Here is a 13,064-nt window from a genome sequence, read left to right on the forward strand (position 1 = left end):
ATCATACTTCATACAATACTTCATATGCATTTTTAATATTCTTTATAGTTATTGTTTGCATAATTGATACTGTGATTTGCATTTTTATTTTTAATTTTCTATAAACAACATAACTAATTTCTGGAGAGCCTACCATTATTATTACTATTATCACATTATTTACTGGTTTTATCAGGTGAAGTACCAGGCAGTGCACTCAAAGTTTTATAATATAATCTCTAAGGCCTCCACATTTGTATTTGTGGACCCACAATGCTGTACAAGACGGCTACTGGGGAGCATGGCCACCGATCCGCCAGATGCAATAAAGGCATGGCTTCCTCTGAATGGAGCAGAGACAGAATCCAGGTGCAGGAGCAGATGGGAGCGGTCCCTAAGAAGCCATCTTCAGCATCGCCAACAGGCCGGGCTCACATGCAAGAACAAGCGTTGTGGTATACGTCAGTATGCTGGGTAATAGCACAGCCACCAGTATATAGATGGATGCATGCCGCTGTAATAAATACCTCTGCCTGTACATTTGTTTTTTTATCAACTTTCTTTTTTATTGTTTTTATAACAGAATAGACAAGTAAGGGCAAGAAACAGGATGCTGTAAACTGCCTTCCTGTACACTATGCTTGTGGGAATAGGTCAATGTGACTGGAAGGTGTATACCCGGGACTAGGCAGGAGTATATACTGCTGATCACTGTGACACTGCTCCTGTCCCTCTGCAGCTGCTGCAATACTACACCGGGCAGTGCTGATAACTGATACTGGAGCACAGACCTCCATGCAGAGCATTGCTTCTATAGTGTATGGGAAGATGGAAGACGTGTACCGCAGCCCGAGTCTCCTACATTGCTTATATACGCATCATGTACCTGACATAGAGCGTCCTGGAGAGGTCACACACTTTATGGCGGGAAGGAGCTCAGCTATAACCCCGTACACGGCTACAGAGCGGGCAGGACCCGCAGCAGTGATGGCGCCTCCCGCCCCTGCGTCACGCACTGGCGGGTACAGCGCACAGGCCGCCGGGGAGGAGCCGTTAGCGGAGCCCAGGCCAAACATGGCGGAGCGGTGTGAGGGGCGGGCACTGCAGGGTAGTAACAGCAGGGCGGCAGTCACCTCACAGTTCCAGTATTCCCCTTACCTTATATATATATACCAGCCGGAAGCGGCCGTACTCGCATGGTGACCGTGTTCGGCCCATTGTAATGAATGGGTCCGCATATTAGGCTGTCGGTCGGCCGATAGCTGTGGCGTGCTGTGTATAAACGTTGTCAGCTGATCCTACGTGAGAAGGGAGGGCTGGCCACACAATGCAGCCAGTATAGACAGCCGCCGTCTACAGGCATAAGCTATTAGGTTAAAGTGTACTTGTGTAACTTTAAAAATCTAAACAAACAGTAGATAAGAAATAAAGTTTGCAATATACATTCTTTATTTTTTGTTGTTGTTATCAGGCTGTAAAACAAAGCTGAACTTACCAGAAATCCAGGTCCAGTCTCCCGAAGGGAGGTTTTCTGCTTGAAAACAACAGACATGTTTTTTTTTTTAAAGAACGGACGCTGATTGCAATGGCCTCAGCGTCCGTTCTTTACGGCATTGCATTGCACATATCGTTATTTTAATGCCTGTCAATTATTTCCGGACGCCCCTTAACATCCTGCAGCCCCCGGCCCTGAGCATGCATTACCTGCTCGGCGCCGCGGCTGTGTGTGAGGCTCCCGACTCCCGTCGCTCCCAATCAGCCAATCAGTGCTGCGTGCACTCTACTTGACAATCCATGCTAAGGCCATGTTCACACAATGTAAGAGACCGGCCGCTCCATGAACCTGTCGGGTCGCGGAACGGTCCGTCTCTGAATAGATCATCCTGGCCAGATGATCTTTATGAACACAGGGTTCTGATGTGGGCGCATCCGTGCACTCTCGCATTAGAACTCCCCACAGCACACTAATGAGCGAGCTGCCAAAGCCGCTCGCTCCTCAGTGTGCACTGACATGGTTTTCTACGGCCGCTATTCACTGAATAGCGGCTGCAGAAAATTGACGTGTCAGTTTGCGGCGCCACTAGGGATCCCGGTTGGAGCGTTACCCTGTGTCCCATAGACAGCTATGCAACGTTTATTCTCGTAATAATCACGGCCGTTGTACAGCGGTCGTGATTTTACAAAAATATACCTTGTGTTAACATAGCCTAATTCTGTAATGTGAACGGACCTTTATAGTCCTTTATGTCTCATCCAAATAATTCTCCTATGCAGCATCCCCATAATATTAGCCTGTGTGCTAAAGCCCTGCTATACAGTGCTGAAAGGTAGAACCAACCGTCTGGATGTCGCTGTGATGGAAGCAGCCATATTCATCACGCCACCCATAGAGCCTGTGAGCCGTCATCACCTTCTTGTTTATTAACACCTGACAGCAGCCATTCTGGCTCATCCTTGCCTCACCTATTTGTCATCTTTATGCAGTCTAACCAAAGATGCAGTACTAAAAATGTATAATAGTAAGCCGCTGTCTGTGTTTCAGGGAAATCTTTTGACACAGACGAAGAGCTCCGCAGTCGTTCACAATTGGTATCAAAGGTATTTATGTTCATGTTGTCTCCTCGTATCATTTAAATATTGTAAATATTACCACATAAAGCATTGCTGTCATTTATTAAAAGTAAAAAAAACTTTTGATGTCATGCTGACATTTCCAAAGTTTTGATTGGTCAGGGACTCCCACAATCCTTAGATATAACCAGTGAAGCTCATGGCAGTCCTCCCTGGATTGTCACTGCAGGAGCCCATCAGTCACCCCCCCATACTCTATATGCGGTTCTCTGCACCATCTACAAGCTTAAATGCTGCACATTCAATATTTACTAGTGATGGGAAATCTAGTTCGTTTTGGTGATTAGCTCACTATGAACTAGTTCACTGAAAAGATTTGTTCAAAAGATGAGTTCATTTAGTTCAGTATTTCTCTGGATTCTGCTGAGAAGATATTGAACAGTTCTAGTTCATTACACAGAAGCTGTGGCTCCTAGGATGAGTTATAGTCTTGTTAAAATGATCAGATTTAGTTAATACATCTGATCATTATATAACAAACTTTTGTTAAAGGGGTACTCTGGAGAAAATAAATTCAAAAGTTATTTATTCAAGTTAGTAATTTCCTTTTTTTAATATTCAAGCCTCCCAGTACTTATCAGCTGCTGTATGTCCCACAGAATGTCATGTTGCAAGGAGCTCTGTGTCAGACTGGGAAGATTACATGACTTCATGTGGGGCATACAGCAACTGATAAGTACTGGAAAGCTTACTTTTTTTAAAAAAATGTTTAACTTTCATCATTCTCCAGTTCTCTCGCTTGTCGGAGCAATATCAGAAAGCTGAGCTGTGATTGGTTGCTATGGGGGCAAAGAAAATCTTCCTCTAAAACAGCCTGCTAATTCTCCACCCATATCCTATGAGGAGCTGATAGAGAGAGGCATCATGTGATCTGTGAACTAAATGAAATAGATGAACTAGATGAACTGCTGAACGAAATGGTTTGAGAGTGAATCAGGAATCAGGTCTAGTTCAATGTGATGCATATGACTGAGCCCAGCACTGCCCCCTGTGGTAGTGTAGAGTACTGACTCATAATGAATGTGTATGAGGGAGCTGAGGAGCAGATCAGCAGCCACCATTGTGAGTACAGAACAGGAGCCAGGGGGTAAAGATTTTAGCAAGACTGATCTTCTAGGCTACATGAGGCTGATCTAATCCCAAAGACTGGTGAGGAACATGAACCACACATAGAAACTTTCTCTAGTTCACTCTGAAGATTAGTTCATTTTGAACTAATCACTCACAAACTACCCATCACTAATATATACTTGTATCAAATGTGTCTGTGTCTTCTTTCTGCTCTAAAATAACTTCATTTTAAGGCCTTGTTCGCACAGTGTATTTTTTTTATTAAACAACGGCCGTTGTAATGACAGCGTCCGATTACATTACAGCCTATGGAACCATGGCCGTAGTGTATACATACTGTATACACTATGGTCAGGGTTCCTTGTGGCCGGACAGAAAACTGACATGTCTATTTTGTGCAGCCGCTACTGAGTTAACAGCAGCCACACAAAATAGGCTGTGCACACAATGTAAGGTACGGCTACCGGCTGTACTTTACATGGTATGCTAAGGCTAATTGAAGTGGGGGCACACCCAAATTTGCCCACATTCCAATTAAGATGGAATGATGTTCACCCGGCCGATACTGCAGTATCAGCCGGGTGAACATCTCAGAGAGCGGCCATTCTGTGACATGGCCGTGTCACACAACGGCCGCTGTTTGGGCCATGTGTGAACGTGGCACCTAGGTGGGGCTTCATGACAGTGGGGCCCCCTCTCCTATATGGGCAGTGGCACCTAGGTGGGGCTTCATGACAGTGAGGCCCCCTCTCCTATATGCGCAGTGGCACCTAGGTGGGGCTTCATGACAGTGGGGCCCCCTCTCCTATATGGACAGTGGCACCTAGGTGGGGCTTCATGACAGTGGGGCCCCCTCTCCTATATGGACAGTGGCACCTAGGTGGGGCTTCATGACAGTGAGGCCCCCTCCCCTATATGGACAGTGGCACCTAGGGGGGGCTTCATGACAGTGGGGCCCCCTCTCCTATATGGACAGTGGCACCTAGGTGGGGCTTCATGACAGTGGGGCCCCCTCTCCTATATGGACAGTGGCACCTAGGTGGGACTTCATGACAGTGAGGCCCCCTCCCCTATATGGACAGTGGCACCTGGGGGGGGCTTCATGACAGTGGGGCCCCCTCTCCTATATGGACAGTGGCACCTAGGTGGGGCTTCATGACAGTGGGGCCCCCTCTCCTATATGGACAGTGGCACCTAGGTGGGGCTTCATGACAGTGGGGCCCCCTCTCCTATATGGACAGTGGCACCTAGGTGGGGCTTCATGACAGTGGGGCCCCCTCTCCTATATGGACAGTGGCACCTAGGTGGGGCTTCATGACAGTGGGGCCCCCTCTCCTATATGGGCAGTGGCACCTAGGTGGGGCTTCATGACAGTGAGGCCCCCTCCCCTATATGGACAGTGGCACCTAGGTGGGGCTTCATGACAGTGGGGCCCCCTCTCCTATATGGGCAGTGGCACCTAGGTGGGGCTTCATGACAGTGGGGCCCCCTCTCATATATGGGCAGTGGCACCTAGGTGGGGCTTCATGACAGTAGGGCCCCCTCTCCTATATGGGCAGTGGCACCTAGGTGGGGCTTAATGACAGTGGGGCCCCCTCTCCTATATGGGCAGTGGCACCTAGGTGGGGCTTCATGACAGTTGGGTCTTCTTCCCACCCGGGAGATAGAGCCTAATCGATCCAATTATGGTGATTTTTATGAAAATAAAAACAAAAACCCAACAAAAGTATGTTCTGAATGCTCCTATTGATAGTGGTACTGCCAGTTCGGTGGGTGGTTAGGGGTAAAAGATTCACTAAGGTGCCTATATACTGTCAGTAACTGTAGAGCAAATTATATTTTGGCCCAGTGTTATCTCTCCCATCTTCCCAATACACATGAATGTTTGGAATTCTGCCTTTTACCATAATGGCAGGAAGATCATGAAGAGGTAACTACCACTTGCTTCATTATACTGTTGTGTGTCTCAGACAAGATTTTTTTATGATGGTTATGTTTTATTACAGGTCTATTCAGAGATAAGGGATACTCTCAGTGAAAGTATTCAGGAGATACAGAATACTTCTCTTCCCATTCAAATGACCAGTACACCAAAATGTAAAGATAGAGTAGGTTTCATTATTAGTATTTTCCTTCCTGTGATGACTGTATTTTAGTAACACTTGGTGGCATTTTTATTGTAGACTTGGTAATACATTCTTGAAGGTTAATTTTTTTTTGTTCTATACAATGAAATCTGCTTTAAAAAAATATACATTTTTCACAATACGCCCCATCCAATTCCCAGGATATAGAGATTTTGCTGCTTATTTCATTATCTGAACTTTACACTGAATACCCACATTAGCAAGAACTTTACTGCAAAATGGGGTGTAAATGCCAGGTTCAGAATGTGTGATATTAGATGGAGAGGGCATGCATAGTGTTCATGGAGGTGTGATGAAGATCCTAATTGTACCTCTTAAGCCTATCATTCAAAACCCATTTTGCAATAGAGTTCCTGCCCATCTGGCTATTCAGTGAAACTGTCCTAAAGGGAAGCTATCAGCAGGTTAGAAGAATCTTACCTACTCATATCTCCCTATAGCACACAGGGTGCTGAGGATGAAGCCTCTTACCTTCACCCTCTGCACCATTTCATTAGTATTAGGAGTTTAATCCCTCTGCTAATTAGGTGTTTTGGTGCACTGGGGGTAGGACTACCAGCTGCAGAGTATCCAACGCCCCTGGTGGTGGCCCGCCCCATCTAATCAATATCAGCAGAGTGGCTCAGCTAGATAGGTGAACTGGGTTGGTAGTAAATTTTTATTTTTATAACTGTACAATCAAGGAAACATGTATATTCAAAACATATCTGAGCTGAAGGTTTTTAGGAACAATAATGCATAACCAGGATAAACTGACATTGGACCACAAGACAGACTACACAGAACATTTACAAGAAAGAAGACACAAAAAGGGAAAGAGAAGGGAGGAGGGAATCCTAGGACTTTTACCTAACAGGGGTACCTGAGGTGTGGGACGAGTCCCATGGGTCCCAGATGGTCTCAAACTGTTCTATTTTGTTAGTCAGGGAGGCTGTCAGCCGCTCTAAGGATCTCAGCTATTATACCCTAGAACAGTGGTTCTCAACCTGCGGTACGCGTACCCCAGGGGGTACGCGTACCGCAGGTTGAGGGGGTACTCCGGAGGAGTGGGAAAAAAACCTAACCAGGATGCATAATTAAAACACCAAGAGCACAGCTGCCCTCGCCTCTGCGCTGCCTAATCTGCAGCTGAGGGCCGCCGAGGCCGTGCTTCTTCACAGCAGGGAGGGGGAGGAAGGTGTCACCCGCTCTCTTATCCTTTATGCCTTCTCCTCAGGCCTTATTCACACGTTCCGTAATTTACGGATCCGTATTTCCGTATCCGAGTTAGTGCACATTGAAGTCTATTGGGCTATTTACACGATCAGTAGCAGAAATGGATGAAAATCAATCCGTAAAAAAAAAAGGACATGTCCTAGTGCGGACCGGGTGCGGACCCATTTTTTTTGCGGATCCTCTCATTGAAATCAATTGGTTACGGATTGTTTACGGATTGTAACATGTTGGCATCCGTATTTCCGCAAAAAAATCCTGATGAAGTGCATTGAAAAGCAATGAGTAGTAAAAAAATGGAATTACGGAAATACGGATGGAATACGGATATCCAATCCGCAATTTCTCACGGGTTGTTTCAGGACCAGAAAAAAATACTGAACGTGTGCATAAGGCCTCAGTCTCCTGACAGGTCCCGGTGCAGGCAGCCTGGTACAGAGGCTCTGCCTGCACCGCATGTGTCCCGCAGCCCTATGTGTCTTGACTCACACAGATTAATGACAGGCTGCGGGACACATGCGGTGCAGGCAGAGCCTCTGTACCAGGCTGCCTGCACCGGGACCTGTCAGGAGACCGGGGAGAAGGCATAAAGGATGGGAGAGCTGCTGGGAGAAGCTGCTGACTGTGAGTTGATGTTTGCTTTTTGTCTAGTAGGGGCACTTTACGGAGGGGGCCATAGAAAACGATTTTGGGGATAATACAACTATATGGGGTACAGATAGGGGCAGTGGTGGACATATCAGCTGCACAAGGGCTCAAAGCTATATGTGTTATCCTGTGGCTGCAGAGAAGATAAGAGCACAAAAACACAGGAACGTCCCTGCTCCACCTGCTGTTCTGATCATCTCCCGCCCTGCACACAGCCAGCAGCAGCACCCGGTGACAGCGTCTCCCCTCCCCCCCCCCCCCCCCCCCCCCCCCCCCCCCCCGACCCGGCCGGGACACAGAGGAAGAGAGCAGCTGTAAGTCATGCTGTCTTATCTCATTAGGGCTGAGATGGGGAGGGGGGTTGTCAGGGGCAGGATGTATGTGTGAAAAAGAGGGGGGGGGGATGGGAATCACAACTGTGTAGTGTCAGGGCAGGTGTGGGTGTGTGTGTGTGGGGGGGGCTGGGTTGTATGAGTTTATGGGTTCACTAGTTTCCCCTTATCAGTGATTGCTGACAGCAGTTTAACCCTTAGCAGGGTTAAACCTGTCTGTTTGGTTCAACAAAGAAGTCTCTGATAAGAAGAAACTGAGGGGGAAGTGACAACTATTCACAGTATAGGGCCCGTTTTCTTATAGTAAAGACCCTATTACACGGAGTGATAATCTGCTTGTTATGAGGATGATTTGGCAGATCATCACTCCATGTAATAAAGACAACAATCATCAGCTGATTGTTGTAGTTCATTCCAGTCTAAAAATCATTGGCCACCAAGGCGCACATAGCTACGTGTAATAGTGATGTGCGGCCGACTGCTGATGATTTTGTAGAAAAAATAATAAAAGTTATACATACCTGTCCATGCTCCTCGGTGTTCTTCTAACTTTTCTCTGGTCCCCACAGCTGCCGCTTGAACTTCAGAGTCGGTCTCTGAAGTGGCAGGCTGCTCAGCTATTCACTGGCTGAGATAGGACCACCACGGTCACTGATTGCCTGAGCAGCCTGCCACTTTAGAGACTTGCTCTGAAGTTTAAGCGGCAGCTGTGGGGACCGGAGAAAAGTTAGAAGAACACGAGGAGCATGGACAGGTATGTGTAACACCTATTATAATGTTTATTGCACAGATATCGCTAACAAAATATATACACAGCCCTTGCTGCACAATGTAATGGGCTTAGTTACACAGCCTGATCACTAATGTAAACAAATGCTGATCGGTGCTTGCTTACATTAGTGATCAGGCCGTGTAACAAAAGCGAGAAGTACACTCTTCGTGCGATCCTCTCCTAGCTCTGTGTCAAGTGATCCATCAGGCTCTGACTGCCTATGTAAGTCTATAGATAGAGCCAGACTGATATCACGTGACACAGAGTGGGAAGAAGATTGCGCCGAGCACGGTCCTCTCCCGGCTCGTTCTTCCAATCAGTGCAGGTGTGAACACTCAACTAGCGTACCCGTACACTGATTCTATATAAAGCCCCGTCCCTATGCACACTGTTGGATTAAATAAGAGGTGCATGCCTCTTAATAAATCTGGCATTACCTAAACCTTCTCCCTGGTTTATGCCAGGAGCATAAATGATAAATTCCCCCCTATATATTCTGATCTTCCACAATGCATTCAGGGGGAGATTTATCAAAGGGTGTAAAATTTAGACTGGTGCAAACTGCCCAAAGCAACAAATCACAGCTCCTCTTTCCTTTCAGCACTGCCTAAAGCTGAGCTGTGATTGGTTGCTGTGGGTAGTTTGCACTAGTCTAAATTTTACACCCTTTGATAAATCTCCTCCCTGGTGTAAACTGCCCACAGCAAGCAATCACAGCTCAGCTTTCATTTTACCAAAGCTGGAACCTGAGCTGTGATTGGTTGCTGTGGCCAGTTTGCACCAGTCTAAATTTTACACCCTTTGATAAATCTCCCCCTCAGTGCACAATGCACCTAGGACTCCAACTACAACAGCTGCAAACACTACAACTCCAAGCATTTACTGATAGTCTGCAGGGTCAGCAGGGTCGCTTCTCACTGGTTGTTTGAGTGTCCCCAGCATCAGTTCCACACTGGGACAAACCCAGACTGCAGTACAGCACAGACATCAGGGCCCACCAGAGACTCTTCCAATGCACCCAGATGACTGTGCTGTAGGGCTCTCACTGGAATCCAGGACACATGTCCGAGATACCCAGGCAAACATATGATTCATCTTTGTGTGTGCGCCTTTAAAGCAGAAGGATGGTGGTACAATTAGGTTATTGGGGGCCCAAGCACATTTTTTCCACAAGGGCACTCTGTAGTCTATGTCCACCCCTGGAGGGGGCATATATAAACTTTGTGGGGCACTTACGGAACATATGTACACAATATGGGGACACAGAAGAGTGTAGAATGTACAAACTGGCTAGAGGGGGGCATGTATCTGGATCCATGGTGACATGTATCTGGCTAGAGGGGGGCATGTATCTGGCATACAAGGGGCATACCTGTCTGCAAGAGGCATATTCAGCTGCAGGGTACATACCTGGCTAATGGAATGTCCAGCTGCAGGGGCCATACCTGGTTAGAGACATATCTGGCTGCAGGGGACATATCTTGCTGCAAGGGGCATATCTATCAGAAAGGGGCATGTGGTTGCAGGGGGCATACCTGGCTAGGGGCATACCTAGCTGAAAGGGGCATATGTGACTGCAGGGGCATACCTATCTGAAAGGGGCATATGTGACTGCAGGGGCATACCTAGCTGAAAGGGGCATATGTGACTGCAGGGGCATATTGGGAAGGGGCCATTAATAACTGCTACAGGAGGTATTATTACTAGGAAAAGAGGATTTATTATTGGGGAGGGGGGCATAATTATTAGACATTACTACTGACTTTATTTATGGGTCCTACAGATCAGTCCCACAGTTATGGGGGAATCTGATCCGGGAATCAATTGCTGACAGAGACTGTATACAGATCCTAAGGCTGCAGTTCTGATCTCGGCCTCATAAAGGCAACGTTTCTAATCGATCGCATCCTTGGGGGTACTCGGCTGGAGCATCTCATCACATGGGGGTACTCGGCTGGAGCATCTCATCACATGGGGGTACTTGGCTTAGAAAGGTTGAGAAACACTGCCCTAGAAATCAGGTAATCTAAGGTAAGGGAGAAGTCTGCTGCCAATTCCTAGGGTTGGTAGTCTTTCTAACCTTCTGATAGTTTCCCTTTAAAGGAGTTATACAGGAGGAAAAAAACAGCTACTTACTTGCAAAAACAGCACTACATCTGTGCTCATGCTTTTTATGGTATTACAATTCAGCTCCATTCAATTTAATGGAACTGCAAAACTAAACTGAAACTGAGGAAAGGTGCTCTTTCTGGAATTAAGCGGCTCCATTTTTCCAAGCCTGGATAACCCCTTTTAATGCATTCCTAGAACTGCATTTTTATTTGCTAAAATGTCTGCCCCTCTCTTTGTGGTACTTTTTGCACATGTCTTTTTTTAACCTTAAGACCAGTTCACACAGAGCAAAAGTGGCGTAATTCCACTGCAGAGAATCCCATCTGCCTCAGTGTCACAGAGTGTCTCTATAGGAGGCGCTCAAAGAATTAACAAGTCAATTCTTTGAGCGTAGAGCAACGGAAGTGGAGGAGCACGAACCCCACCAATTGACACACTGCAGTGGAGAGCTCCGCTGCAGAATTCCGCCACTTTTGCTCCATGTGAACTGTCCCTTAGGGTGTTTTCACACTTAGTAAAACAGGTGGAAATTCCGAGCGGAACCCCTCTAACGGACTCCGCTCAGAATCCCACCTGCCTCAATGATTCAATGTAATGTGTTGCACACCACCGCTCAAAGAATTGATATGTCAATTCTTTAAATGGAAAGTGGAGACACGCAACACATTACATCAAGACACTGAAGCAGGTGGGATTCTGAGCGGAGTTCGGCCTGTTTTACTCAGTGTAATTATGTAAAATATACACTTCTGACTGATAACCAAAATACAAATTTCCCTATTAATACAGTATTGTTTTTGTAATTACAGGTCAATTTATCCAGTCTGAGTGAAATTTCAGACAGAACTTTTATACCATTCTTAATCTCAGATAAGATAAGTGATCCAAAGAGAACTGAGTGGGTATGTATTTCTCGTGCCAATGAGGAATGTAATGAAAGACATCATGGTTCATCCTATAAAACATCTGAATTCATAGCAAGTGGAAAACATCTATGTTCAGACATCTCATCTGGACTCTTATCAGCGGACTGTTCAGATTTACCAATGAACACCAATAAAGAATCCAAGAGTAGCTTTAATGACACTAGCTATAGAACTTCTGAATCGATTGACTCACCTGAGGGTCCTGGTCAACCATTTAAAGATCGAACCCTGTGTCTTAGTGAATTGAGAGGAAAACCCTCCGATACTGAAGAAATAGAATCTGGACAATTAGAAATGACCGGTATTTCTTTACACCTAAGTGACAGCAGCGACTCCGCTCCAGTTACAAATGTCAGCCAGCTCAAGGACCATTCAACAAAGGCAGAAGTGCCTGCTGGGCATCAAAACAATGTATCACACCACACGAGACAGGCAAGGAATAGCGAATATGCAGTAGATAGCCCATCTTGGTCCAACATTGACACTGATCACAAAATAAACACATTAAGAGATGAAAACTCAAGATGCAAGTATGTGGACGACACACATACAGCCATGATCAAGGATGATGGCTACATATTTAGGATTCAAGAATTAGAAAGTTACTTAACTGAATCAGATCAACGTTATATGCAAGACCAGCGGCTCAAGAGTAAAAACGCTAGTGTCCAGATGGCAATAAAACTTCTCCATCTCAATGAGCAGCTCTTAAAGGATGAGAATTTCCGCTACAGAGAACAAATCAGCAAATTAAAGACAGAGAAAAATTTCCTTCAGCTGAGGTTATCCAAAGCAGAACAAGATGGAGAAGAATACATCCAGGAAATAAGAACTATAACAGACAAATGTGAAGAGCTTCTCATCCAAAGAAAACATCTTCAAGATGAGAGGAACCATTTATCTGTTGAGAAACAATTCTTAATGAAGGAAATGGAAGATTTAAGAAGAGAAAAGAAAAGAAACTCTGAAGAACTGGCATTACTTAATGTCGAAAAGGACAAACTTGTCAAGATGGTAATTTCTAGAAAAACAATGCTATTCACATACGCCAAGGAGAAGCAAGAGCTACAGTTCAAATTAAAGAAAGCACTGTCAGAAAACTCTGACCTACGAAGAAAACACATGCCATAAAATAAAGCAGGTAAAAGAATAAAATCAAGAGAAATTACACCCATTTTCATTGTCAGTATAAAATTACTCAATCCCTCCAAAGACAGCATCAGTGTATAGTAGG

General features: G+C 45.7%; 1 protein-coding gene across 4 annotated transcripts; it reads left to right on the forward strand.

The window, feature by feature from the left end:
- The first annotated feature begins 943 nt into the window (after positions 1-943).
- On the forward strand, positions 944-13,004 carry CCDC110 (coiled-coil domain containing 110). Of its 4 annotated transcripts, none has more exons than XM_069977721.1 (5): positions 947-1,087; positions 2,254-2,374; positions 2,464-2,577; positions 5,688-5,789; positions 11,714-13,004. In XM_069977721.1, the coding sequence occupies exons 4-5, from the start codon at positions 5,760-5,762 to the stop codon at positions 12,959-12,961; spliced, it is 1,278 nt and encodes a 425-aa protein (XP_069833822.1). In that variant the 5' UTR covers positions 947-1,087; positions 2,254-2,374; positions 2,464-2,577; positions 5,688-5,759; the 3' UTR covers positions 12,962-13,004. The 4 variants fall into 4 exon arrangements, with proteins under 4 accessions (XP_069833821.1, XP_069833822.1, XP_069833824.1 ...); XM_069977723.1 differs by having other exon boundaries at positions 2,522-2,577; XM_069977720.1 differs by lacking the exon at positions 2,254-2,374 and having other exon boundaries at positions 944-1,087; positions 2,522-2,577.
- Positions 13,005-13,064: the final 60 nt, after the last annotated feature.

The sequence above is a fragment of the Dendropsophus ebraccatus genome, chromosome 7 (assembly GCF_027789765.1).
Source record: "Dendropsophus ebraccatus isolate aDenEbr1 chromosome 7, aDenEbr1.pat, whole genome shotgun sequence".
Taxonomy (NCBI): Eukaryota; Metazoa; Chordata; class Amphibia; order Anura; family Hylidae; genus Dendropsophus; species Dendropsophus ebraccatus.

Bases quoted from the DNA above. Each gene is read 5' to 3' on its own strand.
- CCDC110 (XM_069977720.1), top strand. From the start codon at position 967: ATGGCGCCTCCCGCCCCTGCGTCACGCACTGGCGGGTACAGCGCACAG. The intron at 2,578-5,687 runs GTATTTATGTTC...GTTTTATTACAG, and splicing joins GTTCACAATTGGTATCAAAG to GTCTATTCAGAGATAAGGGA. The intron at 5,790-11,713 runs GTAGGTTTCATT...TTGTAATTACAG, and splicing joins CACCAAAATGTAAAGATAGA to GTCAATTTATCCAGTCTGAG.